The sequence below is a fragment of the Bos indicus x Bos taurus genome, chromosome 6 (genome assembly GCF_003369695.1).
Source record: "Bos indicus x Bos taurus breed Angus x Brahman F1 hybrid chromosome 6, Bos_hybrid_MaternalHap_v2.0, whole genome shotgun sequence".
Taxonomy (NCBI): Eukaryota; Metazoa; Chordata; class Mammalia; order Artiodactyla; family Bovidae; genus Bos; species Bos indicus x Bos taurus.
Window position 1 is genome coordinate 6,382,234 of NC_040081.1, and position 20,509 is coordinate 6,402,742.

At 36.9% G+C, this 20,509-nt stretch overlaps 1 protein-coding gene, 1 long non-coding RNA gene and 1 other non-coding gene across 7 annotated transcripts in view; 1 reads left to right on the forward strand and 2 right to left on the reverse strand.

The window, feature by feature from the left end:
* LOC113893995 overlaps positions 1-20,509 on the forward strand; it is a 371,757-nt gene that overhangs the window by 14,021 nt on the left and 337,227 nt on the right. The window lies entirely within an intron of this gene.
* TRNAC-GCA lies at positions 9,723-9,794 on the reverse strand. The gene has a single exon. It is a non-coding gene; the product is annotated as a tRNA-Cys (tRNA).
* MYOZ2 (myozenin 2) overlaps positions 10,993-20,509 on the reverse strand; it is a 38,507-nt gene continuing 28,990 nt past the window's right edge. For both annotated transcript variants that reach the window (XM_027543727.1, XM_027543728.1), the window contains 2 exons: positions 19,195-19,378; positions 10,993-11,434 (listed from right to left, as the gene is read on the reverse strand). In XM_027543727.1, the coding sequence (XP_027399528.1) occupies positions 11,200-11,434; positions 19,195-19,378 (419 nt within the window). In that variant the 3' untranslated portion in view covers positions 10,993-11,199. The remainder of the gene's footprint in view (positions 11,435-19,194; positions 19,379-20,509) is intronic.

The window sequence follows — 20,509 nt, forward strand, 5'->3', positions numbered from 1 at the left end:
CTGAGAGATCAGTTTGCCAAAATCCCTTATTTTACAGATGAGAGCACTTAAACTGAGGGACATGCTAGACACTGATAGAAGCAGGACTAAAATTCAATTTCTAGTCACTTGGAATTTGCCTGGTATAAAATATTTTCTGTGATATATTCTGAGATTTCACAGGAGATAGCACTCTTTTGTTTCTTAAAGTACAACCAAATTTCTTCCATATTCAAACACTGTTGATAAACAAAATTGACACTTCTGTCCCTTTCTGAAAGACAAGGGAAGGGAAACAAAAGAAACAAGTCAAGAGCGTTTCACAGGTAAAGGTTATCTTTTTCTGAATTGTGATATCTGTAGTAATATTCTGACTTTATGAAAAACAGTATGGTGTTCAGAAATTTACCAAACTTAATTTCCTATCTCTTGGGAATCTAACAAATCTAAGTCTCTGCCATGTATATGTGTGCACATGCACACACATATACCCACACACACATACTATTATGTATCTTAGACTGACTTGTTTTTGATGTAGTTCTTTAAGAAATACAATAGTGTAATAACAGTATGTCTTTCACTCACTGCATATTGGCTGAAGCCACAAACCCAAAGGAAGTTGCCCTGGAGAGCACTTTGCTTTTATAAAGATGGCAAAGATATTCAGGGCACCAGTGTTTTCAAGTTGAACTTCCTTGTTGAAATTCACTTCACAAAAGAAAATAAGTGTGTTGTTTAATACAGTAATAAAATTATTGAAAAATATTCAGTGATAGAAATATTACTAAATATTACTATACAAAGAATTATAGGTAAAGGCAGAAATTTTAGAGTATTTAATTTCTTTATTTTGTAACCGTTAGTGGTCTTGAGTTTTCAGTCTCTTATCTGTAAAACAAGCCCTCAAACTGAAATTATGCTGGAGGAAAAAAACAAACTTTTGGCAGGTAATATCCCTGGAATGCCTTTTTGTAAATTTTTAAATCAAAGTTTCTGATTAAATTGTTTTCTACAAGTTTTGCTCTGCTACTGTTTCAGATTCTTTTAATTCTGAAGAACTCTATCAAATTAGTTATAATAGTTTTGATGTGGTGGAGAAAAGCAATTCCAGTTACCAATAACAATGCTGACATTTCCGTTTTAAACAGTATTTAGTAGTAGGTAGAGCAGTAATTTTCAAACATCTTAGACCGCAACGTAGAATAAGCAGTATATTTTATGTTGTAATCCAGTTTACAAGAACACATATTAAAAAAAAAAAGTAGTTTCCTGAAATAATACTGTTTCTAGTGGTATGCTCTGATATTTTCTTTTATTCTATTCTGTTTCATTTGAAAAGCTTCTAATCTCAGTTAATTTTTACATCACCTAACAGGACACAACTATAATTTGAAAGACATGGACCAAGAGGTTTTTAGTGGAAGGAGCAACATTTACGCTTTCCTTTTAATACTAAAGAGTATGGAATTTTACTCCCTTCCAGTTAGGAAGAATATTCATTTTGTTTCAATATTGTTATATTAACATTTTTTTTTACAGTTTAAAGTAAAATTTTTTAACATTGTTTTTTAAAAAAAAACTTTACTCTCTGTTTCTACATTTTACTGACTCATGGTTTTATTTCTTTGTGGCTAATATATAAGGTATACAAATTATATAAGGCTATATTTATATAGATACAGATAAATATGAAATCACGTACAATGTGTTTTGTCACCAGAAAGTGCATTGATTGTGCCCGTGGTCTGGATGATTGTGTTCTCCACTGAGATAGGAGAGGGAATAAGATAGTGGGAGGAGTGTTATTAAAAGATCAGAAGATCCTTGGGTTCTAATTTTAGACATGCAATGTGAGACAGTGACAGTTTCTTCTCTAAGTTTCTATTCCTTAAATGAGGGAATTGATATAAAATATTTCAAGATAGAGGCTAATTCTAAAGTGCCGTGGTTCGAAGTAAATGATTGTTTATTTAAACCAAAGAGAGTTAGTATTATGCTAGTAACAGTACTAGTGGCTTGTATTTGGTAAAAGAGTAAACTGTTTTCATTATTCTAATTATCTATATATTTAAAATATTAATATCCTTTTGTATTAATAAGAGGACACTTAAATAAACATCAGTGTATGGATTTGTACAAGTGGCATAGTCTAATACATTCTGATAATTATGATCATTAGCCATAATTAATATTATATGTAAATGCATCTGAAAACATAATTTTTTTGTGTTGCTATTCATCTTAGTCTGTTCAGGCCACAATAACATAGATTGAGTGCCCTATAGACAACAGAAATTTATTTCCCGTAGTTCTAGAAGCTGAAAGTCCAAGGCCAAGGTGCTGACAGATTGGTGTCTGGTATGAATCTACTTCCTGATTTATATTTGGCCATTTTCTCTCTGTACTCACACGGGGAAAGGGGCAAGAGAGCTTTGTGGAGTCTCTTTTATGAGATTCTAATCCCATTCATGAGCACTACACGCTTATCATTTAATTACCTCCCAAAGGCTCCACCTCCTAATACTAATCATATGGGAGTTAGAATTTCAACATATTGATTTTAGGGGTGCCATGCACCTTCTCTATCGTATTTTAAGTTTAATGTCTCTTTAGTAGATTTTGATGAGTTTTTGAGGAAACTTATTGTAATAATTATATCCACATCCCTTTCTATGTATCAGAAGTAAAGAATGTTTCTTGGATAAATGTGGTCTGTGTTTGCATTTGACTTTATGTTCTGAAATAGCAGCCGAGCCTAGAGTGCTCAGCTGACCCAGAAGACAGCCTTGCAGGAGACCTGCGACCTGAGGCAAGTCGGTTAGAATCTTCATTAGCTCTAGTTTCTCATAAGGTAAAATAGATATTAGGTACTGAGTTTAAAGTTAAGCTTCGAAAGTAGTCCTGCTTTTTCAAGATAAGTTGGAAAAGAAGAAAAAGTTATTTCAGGTTGATTATATTTAGGTAAGTTTTCCATTATGTTAGCATCATGCCTCAGTTCTTTAAGCAACATGGTGAAAGGACTTTGGGGTGAATGTTTTTATTCATTGTACTACAGAGATGACTGTGCCAAAACATTCGAATTCAGGAGCCACGTACTTCATGATTTGAAATATTCCAAGCAGGTGTATGAATGAACAGTCATTTTAGTTTTTCAAAAAAATGAAGGATTATGTAGCCATCTGTCCTTGGGAACTCCTTTCTGGTTGTATAATGTAGTTTCTAAAAGAGGTAGGGTATACTGATTGAGAGAAATATCCATCATACTGATTTTTTTAAATTCTCAAGTGACCTACAAAGTATGTGAATGCTCACAAGAGATCGCACTGTTCTAGCAAGATCCTAAAAAGTCTACCCTAACTGCAGTTTTGAGTCTGAGAGCAGAGTTGGCATTAATGCTTATGCTAAAAAATAGTCAGGCCGTGTTAGTGTTTCTGATTATACATGTGTTTAATATACTCACTGCTCCAACATATTTTACTTCTAAATCAGGGTCAAATATATTTATCCCAAAGCAGTTCAGCATAACCTAATCTAACTTCATTCTAAATGTCTTTGCTTTCTTACTGTGTGGTCTTGATAATTTTTTGTTACTAATAATAGCTAATTATCCCCATAATTAAGATGAATTTATTTATGTAAAAAAATTTTATTGTTCTTCACTATATATCACGCGTAGAGCATACAGCAGCTAACAAAAAAGGCAGTCTGTATCCTCAGAGAGCATTCATTCCAGTGGGTGAGATAAATAATCAAGGAGTAAATATATTGTGTGTGGCACCTACAACTTGTGGGTCTTAAACAACGTAGTTGACTGAGGGCCCCAGTTCTCCTTACTCCGACTTCCATCACTGCGTTCGTGCTGAGTCTGCCTTTCACAGTGTGCTCCCAGCCAGTGAGTAACCATGACAGTGACCCTAAAGCAGACATGTTGCTGAGAAACACTGGACCTCTTCTGCAGATGACGTTGGCTCACAGATCTTCCAACAACCTTGCTGAATTTTCCCTGGACTGTCAGGCAGTCTAGAACATATCCATATACTTCCACATGAGGTCCCTTAGGTCTCTCCCAGCCTTTCTCTGACCTGTCTCTCCATTTTCCTAATAAAATTATTACAGATTTTTTAAAATTTTATTTTATTTTTAAACTTTACATAATTGTATTAGTTTTGCCAGATTTAACTGCATCTTGGCTTCTGCTTCTCAGAGGACCCAGACTAATTACATTATGTTAGGAAGTAATAAGGGTTATAAAGAAAAACAAAAGCACAATAAGGGGTTATATGTGTGCTCTCTTAAGTAAGGGTGGTCAGGGAAGGTCTTAAGCAGAAGTGGCCTGTGAAACAGAAATAGTTGGACAAAATTCCAGAGTAAAGTAAATTGCTTGAGATTATATTATTAATTAGTGATAAATCAGCAAATAGCTGGCACATTTAAATGCAACTACTGTTTTATATGCAGTTTATAAGTAAGTGATGATAAAGAAAATGAAAGAGTATTTAGGTGACAGTTCATATTAGACAGTTGATATACATAGAACGAAACTACTTCAGAAGGAGTGAGGAGAAAGCTCTAGAAACCATAGAATAATGCAGTTATTTCTTTTCAGCCTACTTCATTCTGGCATTCCTTTCTTCCCCCTGTTCTTTTTTTTTTTTTTTTTTTTGAGAAATCAGACATTTTAAAAGTTTATATATACAAGAAAATATACATGTAACAATTAAAACATTTAATTAGTATAACCCCACCAATACAATGTTTGCTACTGTATTTAAAAGCATTTATTCAAAATATGTCAAGCTCATTCCAAAGGATGAAAGACACATGAGCCCATTTCTTATGCTATGAGGTATATGGTAACAACAACAAAAAACCTAAATGCAAAAGGACCATCAGTTGCCTAAATATAAAACTGATCTTTGGCAAAGATGTGTTACACAGGATAACACAGCAATAAGGAGATCCTTAATTTCACACCATCTCCTCACGTCTCGGGCCCTGTTCACTCTTCCCTTTCAAAGAGTTACAACTCTGTTCCAGAGAACTCAGAATTTTAAACAGGTGGTCTGCTGATTAACGTGTATCTCCTCAAACCTCAGTACTACAGCTGTACAAATTACACTTTAAAAATATTTGAAACAGATAATTTAATTTATTGGTTGGCTATGAGTAGGAAAATACATCAGTAAAGAAAAGAGACCCTGTATATAAATATAATACTAGCTAGTGCTGCAGCTTCTATACCAATTCTATACCAAATCAGCAGAATTTACCTTTTTTCTTTCTGACTTTTTCCGGTTCTGTTTCCTGAACTGTCTCCATCTCCTACACTGCCTAAGTTGTTGTTGAAATGTATTTCAAAATATTACACAATCCAGAATAATAAGCACATTCATTTTGAATCTAAACTATAACCTCTTAGAAATAGCTCCCCCGCCATCTGCTCTTTGCCCATATGCACCAAATCTTCCTGTTGAAATCACATTATATTGAGAAGTCAGGGGAGGTTTGTATCCTGAGTTGAAATATAGTTCTTTCATTTAAGGAATTTAAATAGGGACACACCTCTTTTTAATCTAATAATACAGCATCTTCAGCTATTGAAATTCTTATACAGTTTTATTACAATTTTGCCTTTTTCTTAGCTCTGAAAAGTTAAACTTTTTAAAGTATTATAATTTTCTAAAAATCCTTTTGTGTATTTGTGAAGTGCTTTGATCAGTTAGTTTGAAATAGATTCCCCTTGCTTGTTCTTTTGGCAAAAACCTGGCATTCTTCCACCTTTCATAGAAAGTAAACTGCCCTTCTTCCTACAGAATAGAGCATGTGGAGGTCGAAAGTATTTTTCATAAGAAAAGGGGCATTCAGAGCAATACTTAGCTAAGCTTAATAAAAAGCAGTTGTGGCTGAGAAACTGCAATGATGTCATGTAAGTTTTATCTTGCATAAGCAGCAGAGTGAGGAAATTCCAGAATTAATAAGTGTGCTGGTACAGCTGTGCCGTGAGTTGGAAAGTTCAGGATGTACTTTTCACTCTCACTGACTGGACATTTTGCTCCACATCAGCCTTTGTGAAAGTGATTGGCTCTCTCCATTTCCAAGCTGCTAAAACATTTATAAATGAGTCTATTTAGAAAATGTGAAATTTTCAGTGGATGCAGTAAGTGATCATTTTGACTAAAAATTATTTTCCATATTTACCTTGATTTTATAATAACCAATAATTAGTTACTTTAAATTATCAAGTCCTTTCAAATATTGAATTAAGAAATGGAGTATTAGCCTTGAGAAATGATTGAAGGGAATGAAGAGTTAAAAGCCAAGAATGAACACTGGTCTAGTTGTTAATGTAGCTCTAGTATTATCCAGAAAGCAGCTGACCAGCTGATCAACAAGAAATTGGCTAAATAAAATAGATATAATTTTATGACCCAGAATTCTATTGAACAGTATAATACAAATTCTTCTAAAGTTTTGAAAAGTAGAAAATATTTTCATTTAAATGAATGTGTTTGGTGTGTTACTACACTTCATTCAGCCTTATGGGTATTAGTGTTTTATATTTCTGTCCTCTTTATTTACTCTTCTTTCTCCCTTCTTTGTCCTTACGGGGGAGAGGGGAAAAAAAGATTACATGGAACAGTCCACAGAATTACAAAAAGAGTTGGACACAACTAAAAAAAAATTTTAATAATTAAGCATGCACATTGCTTGTTTGAAAATCTGAAAGTTTAGCTTTTTATGAGTACCTGAATGACTTTAATGGATGACTCTAAAATTACTCAATTTATAGATATATTTTTGCAAAGTTAATATTAATATGATGGAGATTTATTATTTTGTCTAGTAATAAAATAATTTTAACGTTGAAGTTATTTCTGAAGGAGAAGTTATGAATTATGAGTTCTTAGAGCATATGTTTTAGATTCAGACTCACCAAGTTCTTCCACTTTGAAGCTAGTATTAAGCTAGTCACTCTAGTTCCCTGAGGCTCACTTTTCTAACACAAAATGGAGATTATTTATAATACAGTTCTCACAGGATAATCACAAAAATAAAATGATGTTAAAAATACAGGGAATTCCCTAGCAGTCCAGTGGTTAGTACAAGGTGCTTTCACTGTGATGGGCTGGCTTCAGTCCCTAGTTGGGGAACTGCTGCTGCTGCTTAGTCGCTTTAGTCGTGTCTGACTCTATGCAACCCCATAGACGGCAGCCCACCAGACTCCCATGTCCCTGGAATTCTCCAGGCAAGAACATTGGAGTGGGTTGCCATTTCCTTCTCCAATGCGTGAAAGTGAAAAGTGAAAGTGAAGTTGCTTAGTTGTGTCCGACTCTTAGTGATCCCATGGACTGCAGCCCACCAGGCTCCTCCGTCTGTGGGATTTTCCAGGCAAGAGTACTGGAGTGGGGTGCCATTGCCTTCTCCGAGTTGGGGAACTAAGATCCTGCAAATCTGTGTGGTATGGTACAGCCAAAATAAATAAATATAATATTTTAAAATACACATTAAGTAGCCATTATTAGGCTTTTTTTTTTTTTCCAAAATACTACTACACCATTAAGTAGTGAGTATAGTGCCTGGCATTTAGTAGTCCATCAGCAAATGTTATTTTTATTCATTTTCTTTTAACTTTTTTTCTCTTCTGTTTCATTTTCCATATGTACAAATGTGGGTGGAAAAAAAATGCCACAGTCTTTCGCTGTTCTGAAAAGGCTATCATATTTCTTCAGACTTAGAAAGATTTAGCTGCTTTTCAGATCAGTGAAAAACCCATTCAAAATTCCTTTCAAATTCTAATTGTGTAGCAACCAGAGTGTGAAATTTGGCATTTCTAAAGGTGTCAGACAGCTGAATTAGAATTAATAGACACTTCCCAGGAAAGGAAGAAATACAATAGTGAGCAGAGAGTTATTCCATTATTTTCTAACCAATTTAAAAAAAATACTTAAAAATTAAAAAATTTTCCTTTATGAAATGGAGAATACTGTTCTATAGCTAACATATTTAATTGCTGATCCCCTTTTGGTGATTGTCAGAGTGGTGACACTGAGCATAGAGTTCAACTACTTTGAGAGAATTACAATAACGTAATAAAATTTCAGTGTAATGAAAAATAGCATTTTGAATTGCTAATAACTAAACCATTTCATCAAAATACATAATAGAATGGGACTAATTCTTTTTCTTTTTTAAAAGATTAAACAAAAAAAAAAGCATGAAGGTTCTCTGATATCTAGAGTTTATTACAGATGCCAACACTGTTATTTTAAAACAGGTAAACGGGGAATTCCCTGGCAGTCCAATGGTTAGGAATCTGCTTTCTCTGCCAAGGGCCCAGTTTCAGTCTCTGGTCAGAGAACTAAGATCCCACAAGCCTGCTTGGTGTGGCCAAAAAACAAATTAAATAAAATAAGTGAAATGAGTAAACACCAAAACATAAAACTAAAATATCTTAAAGATATATTTTAAATAAAACAAATTCCCTACAATGATAATATATATAAATATATTGATATTGTTCCTTTCTAGAGATTGCATTTTTCATAAGCATTTTTTTTTTAATTTCTCTGCTTTCAAGTTTGAAGATCATCAAAACAACTGTTGCAGGAAGGGGGACCCCTTCCAGGGTCTGAAACTGGGCACTTGTTTAACAACTCGGAAATGAATTGTCCGAGGAGACACATGTGCTGACAAAGCAAGAGATTTTATTGGGAAAGGGAACCCAGGTGGAGAGCAGTAGGGTAAGGGAACCCAGGAGAACAGCTCTGCCCCGTGGCTCTCAGTCTTGGGTTTTATGGTGATGGGATTAGTTTCCCAGTGGTCTTTGGCCAATCATTCTAATTCAGAGTCTTTCTTGGTGGCGCACGCATCACTCAGCCAAGATGGATGCTAGCGAGAGGGATGTTGGGAAGTGGACAGACACACGGTGTCTCCTTTCAACCTTTCCTGAACTCTTCAGGTTGGTGGTGGCTTATTAGTTCCGTATTCCTTATCAGGATCGATTTGGGAGAATGGCATTGAAACATGTAAAATATCATGTATGAAACGAGATGCCAGTCCAGGTTCGATGCACGATACTGGATGCTTGGGGCTAGTGCACTGGGACGACCCAGAGGGATGGTATGGGGAGGGAGGAGGGAGGAGGGTTCAGGATGGGGAACACATGTATACCTGTGGCAGATTCATTTTGATATTTGGCAAAACTAATATAATTATGTAAAGTTTAAAAATAAAAATAATAATAATAAAATTCCTAAACAAGGGGAAAAAAAAAAAAAACTCATGCAAATGGTTACTATGGTGCCTGGCCAGGGTGGGTGGCGTGCGCCACCAGGAGAGACTCTAAATTAGAATGATTGGTCAAAGACCACTGGGAAACTAATCCCATCACCATAAAACCCAAGACTGAGCCGCAGCAGAGCTGTTCTCCTGGGTTCCCTTACCCTACTGCTCTCCACCCAGGTTCCCTTTCCCAATAAAATCTCTTGCTTTGTCAGCACATGTGTCTCCTCAGACAATTCATTTCCGAGTGTTAGACAAGAGCTCAGTTTCAGGCCTTGGAAAGGATCCCCCTTCCTGCAACACAACCACCAAAGTGAAATAAAGAAAGAAAGTGAAGTCACTCAGTCCTGTCCGACTCTTTGCAACCTTGTGGACTGTAGCCCACCAGGGTCCTCTGTCCATGGGATTCTCCAGGCAAGAATACTGGAGTGGGTTGCCATTTCCTTCTCCAGGGGATCTTCCCAACCCAGGGATTGAACCTGGGTCTCCTGCATTGCAGGCAGATGCTTTATCCTCTGAGCCACTAGGGAATCCCAAAAAGCCTACTGTACCTGGTATTCCCAGGAAGTCTCCCATCCAAGTACTAACCAGGCCCGACCCTGCTTAGCTTCCAAGATCAGATGAGATTGGGCATGTTTAGGATTACATACTTTTATAAATATGTGATGTTGCTACATGCCATTTTCATTACTCTGTTGTGCACTTTCCTTCTTCCAGTCTCCTAAACTTAATCTGGTAGGTAGTTTTCTGTGTATGAGACATTTCTTCTCTGATATAAACATCTACCACAGAACGTTTAACTGAATTGAAATGGGAAGAATTAGTATTTATTTCTTTCCAACTCCATGTTGTATATTCAATCATATTTTTAAATATACCTATAACTTTATGTTAATTTGAGTCCTTTATACTAATATTTTCATATATTTATGACAGAAATGTGCTGTATTACATTCAAATGCTCTTGTCTTCTTCCATTTCTTGCTTTTATGGCATGTACTCCCTAGAGCTTAAAGATTTGAGCAGAATTTAAAGATTCAGCAGAGAAAGCTGCTAATTCAAATTACATACTTTCTCTCTCCCTCATATACATACTTATTTGTATGTCTATTAGCATGTCTTGTTATTACTCTTCTAAAAATGTATTCATAAAGTTGAACCTAAACAACACACAACATTAGGATTTGCAGAACTTGAATTCCAAGTATACCTTGGTCATGAAAACTACAACAGTATGACGTTCTTTGGGTCATTTTCTCTCCATATCATTGACTTAATACTAGACAACAATAATAACCCAATTGAACTCTGGAGACTGTCATCTGGAATAATTATCTGATGATTCAAAGCATGTTGAAAAATATAAAGCAATTTCAAAGTTCTAAGAAATTTGAAATTTTAAGAAAGACTATTGAAAAAACTTCATCTAGAAAAGTTATTTTATCGTGGAAGCTTGTCAGAAAAGAAGAACCCAACCCTTTTCTCCATCAATATATGCTTGTATATCAACTTCTATAGCTTTCATCCCTTAAATAAAACTCTGAATTAATCTAAATATTTTTGCACTGTATTTTGATTCTAGATCCATCTAAAAACTTTATTCAGGAATAGCTTATATTAAAGGCAACAAAGATGAAACCCTTTGTTGTCAGTAACTTTTCTGGACTTTTCCAGTGTGGAGACCGAATTGTTTAACCAAGCAGTAACAAGATTATGAGTACAGACAAGTGAGTTAAAAGTTTTTTTTTTAATAAGATTTTGAATTGTTTATTAGATTTTGATCTGAGATTGAAATTAAATGCCATAAAAGGAAAAGTGCTAAATTGCTATTAATTATTGCTACTATTGAAGAGTGTTAGTGGCTTTGCCAGTAAGTAGAATAATAATACAGCAACATTTATATTCAGAGGTTTTTGTCGCACATACAACTTTCTTTTATAGGTCTTCTGATTCTGGTATGGTGTTATCCTCTGTAGGTTCAGTTGTTATAACTATAGGAATATTCTCAGATATCCATCCCTTCGGAGTCCTATTAAAGGACCGTCTGCCAGAAAGAGGATTGGCAAAGGCCATGAACCTGGGATCTGTTAGAAGTAGTAGGTCAAAATCTGGAACCTTGAATTTAACCATTTTTGATGCTTTTTCAAAACCTCCAAATGGGGTGGCAACTCTGTGAGGAGTGAAAAGAAAAAGAATAAATTAATGTTCAAATTTATTTGCCAGAAAATAGAAAACAATTTAATGCATGATCTTATGGGGCATGTTGTTGTGTTATAGTCTTAGTAGGGTTTCAATTTTTGACCTCTGAAGTAAGCGTTTCCATTCAAGGACCATGCCCTTATGATAAAACAGATATTTAATAATGAATTTGTGTAAAGACCTTTTGTATGTACTCTTAGTTTTGGACTGAACCATTCTGTTCCCTGGACGCTGAGTCATCACACACATTTCTTGCCTCCCTGCCTTTGCTAACAATGTTACACTTGCTTATTTCCTCTGGGGGAGAAAAAAAAAAAAAAGGTATTTCCTCTGTGCCTCCTTTCCACCTGTATATATCCTGTGGCCTTTAAATTTTAACTTCCCCCTAACTACCCCAAGCCCTCACTCCCTTTCTTAACCAAATTCCTATAGCATTGATTGTTTTATGTTAGTCTTATAGTGCATCTGTTAATAATATGGCATTTGGTATTGTCAGCTTCTATTTTTCAGAATATGATTTGGTTTAGGTCATCTGTGAATTATAAGTTCTTTGAGGGTAAGAAATGTATCTTTGCGTTTTTCTAGCTGTGCCCCAAAAACATCGAAATCCTTCTACTCATCTGAAGAAAGTCCACCTTCCTTATCTTGGCATTCAAGATGTCATGTAACAGTTTAGCTTTCTTTGACTTAGCCATTAATTAATCATCCAGTGCCAGGCACATTTATAAATGCTGGACATATGGCAGTGAGCAATGTAGTCAGAGTGTAAGGTTTTATATTTCTAGTGAAAGAGATAGACAAAAAATAAACATGTAAGTTAATTATACTTCAATAAAAATAATTTTTAGTTTTTAATAAAATTTTTAATAAAACAGTAAACATACAAACATTCAGTAATAAGAGCTATGAGAAATTTAAAATAGGGTGATACAGTAGAGCATAACTGAATGAGTAGATAGGGAGAAAAGACTTCTCTGAAGAGGTGACATTTAAACTGCCATCTGAAGGTCAGAAGTTAGCCATGGACAATATAACAGAAGCACTTCAGCATTTCAGATAGAGTAATTAATACAAAGAATCTAAGGCAGAAATAATGTTGACCTTTTCAGAAAGGAAAGAAAGCCCATGTTGCTAGACAGGTAAGTGAGGGGAATGGTAGAAGGGAGAGAGGACAGAGGGGTAGATTGTGAGGAAATCCATGTGTCCAGTAAAGAACATGGATTTCATTGTAAGTGTGAAGGAAAGTCATTGAAAACTGAAAAAGGTCAGTTTTCATTCCATTCCCAAAGGCAATGCCAAAGAATGTTCAAACTACTGCACAATTGGGCTCATCTCACACGCAAGTAAAGTAATGCTCAAAATTCTCCAAGCCAGGCTTTAATAGTACATGAACCGTGAACTTCCAGATGTTCAAGCTGGATTTAGAAAAGACAGGAACCAGAGATCAAATTGCCAACACTTGCTTGGATCATAGAAAAATAGAGAATCCCAGAAAAACATCTAATTCTGCTTCATTGACTACACTAAAGCCTTTGACTGTGTGGATCACAACAAACTGTGGAAGATTCTTCAAGAGATGGGAATACCAGACCACCTGACCTGCCTCCTGCAAAACCTGTATGCAGGTCAAGAAACAACAGTTATAACCGGACATGGAACAACAGACTGGTTCCAAATTGGGAAAGGAGTACATCAAGGCTGTATATTGTCACCTTGCTTATGTAACTTCTGTACAGAGTACATCATGAGAAACATGGGGCTGGATGAAGCACAGCCCAAATCAAGATTGCTGGGAGAAATATCAATAATCTCAGATATGCAGATGACACCACCCTTACGGCAGAAAGCAAAGAGAAACTAAAGAGCCTCTTCCTGAAGGTGAAAGAGGAGAGTAAAAATGCTGGCTTAAAACTCAACATTCAAAAAACGAAGATCATGGCATCTGGTCCCATCACTTCATGGCAAATAGATGGGGAAACAATGGGAACAGTGACAGACTTTATTTTGGGGGCTCCAAAATCACTGCAGATGGTGACTGCAGCCATGAAATTAAAAGATGCTTGCTCCTTGGAAGAAAAGCTATGACCAACCCGGACAGCATATTTAAAAGCAGAGACATTACTTTGCCAACAAAGGTCCATCTAGTTAAAGCTTTGGTTTTTCCAGTAGTCATGTATGGATGTGAGAGTCGGATTGTGAAGAAGGCTGAGCACCAAAGAATTGATGCTTTTGAACTGTGGTGTTGGAGAAGACTCTTGAAAGTCCCTTGGACTGCAAGAAGATCAAATCAGTCAATCCTCAAGGAAATCAGTCCTGAATATTCATTGGAAGGACAGATGCTGAAGCTGAAGCTCCAATATTTTGGCCACCTGATGTGAAGAGCCAACTAATTAGAAAAAGACCCTGTTGCTGGAAATGATTGAAAGCAGGAACAGAAGGGAATAACAAGAGACGAGATGCTTGGATGGTATCACCAACTTAATGGACTTTGAGCAAGTTCCAAGAGATGGTGAAAGACAGGGAATCCTGGCGTGCTGCAATCTATGGGGTCGCAAAGAACTGGACAGGACTGAGCAACTGAACAACAAAAACAGGAGGTATAACTTGAGAAAATTTTAATAAAGATTACTCTGGCACCTGGTACTGTGTGAACAAGTATAGGTGGACAAGAACGAAGAGGAGATATGGTACCAATTCAGGTGAGAAATGACGGTAGCTTAGATTTCAAGTGTTTTCCTTGAAGAAGTGGGTGGTTTCAGGATGTGTTCTACAGGGAGGGTCAACAGGATATGCTGACAGATTGGATGAAAATTGTGAGGGAAATGTAAAGATCAAGGATTATTCCACGGTTTAGAGTTTCAGTAGCTTGCTGGTAGAAGGCAAGGAGAAACAGGTTTGGTGTGTTGTGTGTGTGGAAAAAAATGACTTTGACATCGTAGTGGAAAGGTCAATCCTGCTAATTTTACCCTATACACTTTCGTTTAGTCTTTGTTCCAGTCAAACTGATATACTGCTTGCTCTTCGCCTTGTTGGAGAAGGAAATGGCAACCCACTCCAGTGTTCTTGCCTGGAGAATCCAGGGACAGAGGAGCCTGGTGGGCTGCTGTCTGTGGGGTCGCACAGAGTCGGACACGACTGAAGCGACTTAGCAGCAGCAGCAGCAGCAGCAGCTTCTCCTTGTGCTCTCCAACGTCACTGCGTTTACTCACTCATTTTTCTCTGCCTGGAGTGCTCTGACTGTCATTACTGACGTTTCTAAATCCCCTTTAAGTTTTAAGTAATTTATACTTAAGTATTTGATATTTAATTTTATTCTTGAGCTTTCCCTGATCTCCTACAGCCAGAACTAAACTCTTTCTCCCCTAAGTTTCCATGAACTCTATTTTTACCTCCCTGTAACCTCATTTTCATCTTTCATTATATTCAATAGTCTGTCTGCCTAATTTCTTATCAGACTACACTCCAAGAGGACTGGAATTCTCTCTGATATATCTTTATATCTTGCTCAATATACATAACTGTTTAATGTATTTTGCCTAGAGGATCCTCATAAACATTTGGACAATGGAATTGGCAGGACTATAAATTCTCCAGTATTGTGGAGATCATTTTAAAACCTAGAAGAGATCTGATTTTCTTTGAAGCTCAGTCACCTGTGATCTTTCTTGACTATCTTAATTTCTGGATGATAATAGTAAGGGACTATGGAGTCTAGTAAAGTAAGGAGGAAATGAATGATGGACTTTGAAAAATGAGATGGGTTTGATGTGTGGGCCTGAAGCATGATTGAAATAAATAATAAATGAAAAAATTAAAGATAAAATGTGGTAGTGAGATGCTTGAAATTTAGATTTTGAAGATGATGCAGATATTGGTCGGCTTCCCTGGTAGCTCAGTGGTAAAGAATCTGCCTGCAATGCAGGAGACCTGGGTTGGGAAGATCCTCTGGAGGAGGTTCTGGCAATCTACTCCAGTACTCTTGCCTGGAGAATTCCATGGACAGAGGAGCCTGGTGGGCTATAGTCCATGAAGTCACACAGTCAGACATGACTTGAAGTGACTAAGCAGCAGCAGTAGCATAGATATTGGTAATGGCAAACTTTAAGGAAAGTCAGTAGTGACTAAGATGGGATTGAGAGAGAGATCCTTTAAAGCAATACAGTCAAGGACTTAAAAGGGCTGAGAGTTCAGTGAATCATTTAAGCCACCAGAAAGTGATGACAGGAATAGTCCTGGGGAAAAAGACTGAGAGCCAGATAAAATCTTCAGTGTCCCCAGGGTAGATAGGTGACCTCAATGATGGCTATAGCACATGTCACTGTGTCATATATTGGACTGGCCAAAAATTTTGCTCCTTTAGGGTTTCCATAAGATGTTACAGAAAAACCTGAAAGAATGCAGGTTTTGGCCAATGCAGTAGTAGTATAGAATCTCATGTCTTGCTGTGTGTGCTTAGTTGCTCAGTCATGTCCGACTCGTTGCAACCACTTGGACTGCAGCATGCCAGGCTCCTCTGTCCATGGGAATTCTCCAACAAGAATACTGGAGTGGATTGCCATGCCCTCCTCCAGGGGATCTTCCCAACCTAGGGATCAAACCCATGTCTTCCACATTCCAGGCAAATTCTTTACCATAAGTGAAAGTGTCACTCACTCAGTCATGTCTGCTGTTTTCTATCCAATGAACTGTAGCCCGCCAGGCTACTCTGTCCATGGAATTCTCCAGGCAAGAATACTGGAATGGGTAGCTATTCCGTTCTCCAGGTTATCTTCCTGAGCTAGGGATTGAACCAGGATCTCCTGAATGGTAGGCAGATTCTTTGAGCCACCAGGGAAGCTCTCATGTCTTATTGGCCCGTAATTTTCTTGTCTTCTAGTTTTTTTTTTTTTTTTCTGAGGAACAGTATGTTTTACTTTCTGTAAACATACATCTTTCTTACATCTTTTCTCAAGATGCCTGGCCTCTTACAATATTTCCCCAAATCGCTGTGGAAAATATGGATAACAACAGATTACTGAGTAATGCATTAACTTCAGTCTAATGCAGGATTTCAGCAATCATATCAGTATAGTCTTTCATGTCCAGGGCCTAAAACCATTACTCTGGGGGTGAGAGAGTTTGGTTAGGAAAAGAACTTTAAGAATTTAAATTATCAGTCAGGTGCTGTGTGATCATTAAACTTCAGAAGGTATAGTAATAATGAAAGCTAATATTTATCAACAGAGTGCTGTGTACCTGCTCTGTTAGTATGGAAACCACCTTGAGATCTTGTTAAGCTACAGATGCTAATTCAGTCAATCTAGTATGTGTCCTGAGATTCATTTCTAACCAGTTCTCAGGTGATGCCAGCACAACTGGTCTCACCACACTTTGAGTACCAAGGCTTTACATGATTGTCTCATTAAATTCTCAAAACAACTACTTGAGTTGATTCTTTTTCTATCCCCTTTTAATAGATGAAACTGAAACACAAATAATTAAATGGCTTACCCAATGTCACCCACCTAATAATGTATAGAATCAGAATTTAAACCCAGGTATTCAGACTCACTGAAGCCTGCTCTTCTCTACTACCATTTGTTGTACCCCTTGGACATAATTCTTAAGGAGTATTGGGCCTTTTGAGATCGTTTCTAAGTAGAGCAGTATATTGAGGACTCACATCTGTGATATAAGTGAGTGATTTAATGTCCCACATTTTGTCATTTGATTTAGTGGATTGAAGAGTCATTAAGAGTAAAATTTGACTCACTGCATACATAAAACTTCATATTCTTAGATGTTCAAGATGTCCAAGAAAATGTTTTGTGATTTTGGAAGTTTACCATTATAAACCTATAATTAGTTCATTTGTTCGTTCATTCATTTACTCATATAAAAAATTGTGTGTGTGTGTGCTAAGTTGCTTCAGCCGTGTCCGACTCTTTGCGACACTGTGGACTATAGGCCACCAGGCTCCTCTGTCCATGGGATTCTCCAGGCACAAATACTGGAGTGGGTTGCCATTTCCTCCTCCAGGGGATCTTTCTGACTCAGGGATCAAACCCGCATATCCTGTGTCTTCTGCATTGACAGGCAGGTTCTTTACCACTAGCACTACCTGAGAAGCCCGATTATATCTAGACACTGCTATATGCTGTGAATTCAAAGATGGAAAGATTGTAGTAGGTCTTAATTTCAATGAACTCACAAACAAGAAAAGAGAGAAATATAAGCAGGGCGTGGGGGAACACATCATGGACTAAGATAATTACTTTAAGGGAACATTTTCCTGAGTACAGAGGAACTTGTAAAATTTAGAGCCTGGGATCTGATCTAAACACTTTTGTAGGGCACAGTGCAAAATGAAAACTCGGGACTCTTTGTTTAAAGCTTGTTAGGAATTTCAGACATTAAAGCAAAAGTTTAAATCAGCTATGGCCTTTTTAATTGTGGGGCCCCATGCAATTGCACAAGCCACACGTCCAAGGGAGTATAAGAGTATATTGTTATCCATTGGATACAAGAGGCTGGAGTTGAACATTATCAGATTTAGGGTGAATTTGGTCAGTTAACCTTGTATTTGGAGAAGGCAATGGCACCCCACTCCAGTACTCTTGCCTGGAAAATCCCATGGATGGAGGAGCCTGGTAGGCTGCAGTCCATGGGGTCACGAAGAGTCGGACACGACTGAGTGACTTCACTTTCACTTTTCACTTTGATACATTGGAGAAGGAAATGGCAACCCACTCCAGTGTTCTTGCCTGGAGAATCCCAGGGACAGGGGAGCTTCGTGGGCTGCCATCTCTGGGGTCGCATAGAGTCGGACACGACTGAAGCGACTTCGCAGCAGCAACCTTGTATTTATTAATTCCAAAAATCACTTTTATTCTTTTATTTATTTTTTCTGAATTAAATGAAGAAAGAAATGTTCTTCTACCACTGAAATCCAATATTTGAGTTTGGTATTTAGTGCATTAGCTTTTCCCTTTTCATTCAGTATGTTTTGTTTTTCCCTCTTCATTCTGGGGTCAATTTCTTCTGTAAATGAAAACATTCCCGTCCATTTCATCACCCATCTCCTACCTCCTACCACTTATCCAGTGAAAGATTATTGTTTCAAAAGCAGAATTTTCTTTTCTTTGGCACCATTTGAGACTGTATCTTGTTGGTTTAAATTTTTATTGCCTTCGGACACAAAGTAAACTTGTTAACAGAAATGTTAAACATTCAAAGTGTGAGACTATTTGTAAGATTTTTAAGATCTCTGAAAATAATTTCAAGTTTTATTCAGTTAGAAAAGCAAAATATTCCACTGAAAGATTTGGAATATTCTACTAAAAAACAACTGTGCATCTCTGTAATTCCCATAATATAATTTCTTTGAACACAGATCTGACTTAAAATGATTTTTTAGTTTGTCATCTATGTAGTGACTAACAAGATTGTTTGGAGCAACACATAAACTAATATCAACCTTCACATTAGAAATCAGTATTAAAATTGCTTTTTAAAATGTTGGAGATGATCTTATAACAGTGATAGTTTGTGATTCATAGCCTTCATTTTTATACTAAAAATGTACCATATTAGTAATACTGCAAAAATGAGTCTTTGCCTAGGCAAAGATATTATATATTGCTTATAGTTTTTTGGTTTTTTTTTTTCCTACCAGGGGATTCAGTTCTCCATACTGTGATATAACAGCCTTTGTATTGCATGCTGAAGTGTCTTCCAGGGTAATTGAATTACCTGTTAAAGCTCCTGTAATCAGGCAATTCTGCCTTTCCTTCAGGCTTGAAAAATTTAGGGTATAAAGCCTCTAAAAGCTCCGGATCATTGCTAATGGCCTGTTCCCAGGGCGACTGGTAGTACTTAGGGACAGCTGTGGTGTTGAATCTTTCAGGAGGAATTTCCTTCAGTGGTCCAGAATATCCTTTGGAAAAATATTGCAAGAATAAGTAAACACAGAGTTCCTGAGAGTTACTAAATTCCACCTAGCATTTTACCATGTTTAATTTTTCTTACAGGGGTAAATTTATCAAAAATGCATTCTTTTTATGATCTCTCAGAAAAGAGTAGTCCTACAGCATTAGACATTTTTAAATCCCTTTAAATTTATGGAATTTTCAAAAGAAACCCCTTAGTGTTTCATTTTACCAAATTATACAGTTAGTTTCTTCCTTGACTGTCATAGTATATATTTGTTCAGTGAAACTATTAATTGTGCACCTTACATTAATTTATACTAGGCCTTATATACCACAGTTACTGCATTAATTTAGAAACTAGGTTCTGTGGAAATATCAATAAAGACAGATCTCCGTCCCCTGGGAGCTGATTCTTTATAGGTAATGTTCAGGTGTTGACTATCTAAAATTGCTGCGTGCTTACATGCGTCTAAGTTGCTTCAAGTCGTGTCTGACTCTTTGGACCTCAGCCCTCCAGACTCCTCTGTCCATGGAATTCTTTAGGCAAGAATACTAGAGTGGGTTGCCATGTATTCCTCCAGGGCATCTCGTGACCCAGGGATCAAACCCACAACTCTTATGCCTCTGCATTGGCAGGCAGGTTTTTTTGTTTGTTTGTTTTTGTTTTTAACCATTAGTGCCACCTGGGAAGCCCAATTTTTTTTTTTTTTTGTCCTTGGATGTGGGATCTTAGTCCCCAACCAGGGATCGAACCAGCGCCTGATGCTTTTGAAGTGCGGAGTCTTAAGCACTAGACTGTCAGGGAAGTTTCAAGAATACTGGAGTGGGTAACCATTCCCTTCTCCAGGGGAATCTTCCCAACCCAGGGATCGAACCCAGATCTCCGACATTGCAGATGGACTCTCTACCTTCTGAGCCATCAGGGAAGCCTGAAATTGCTGAGTGGCCTGTCAAATGTTCAAGCTTCAAAATGGTGAAGTAGCTTGTCTCCACTGTCTTTGTCAGGCCCTTCTTATTCCCTGATGTGCCTATCCTTTGTTTACTTTGTTCCTGAGGATTTCTAACCTTTCTGCTTCCAGTCTTACCTCCTCAATTTATTCTTCTCCCATGAGCCAGAAGTTTTCTGTAAGTATCAT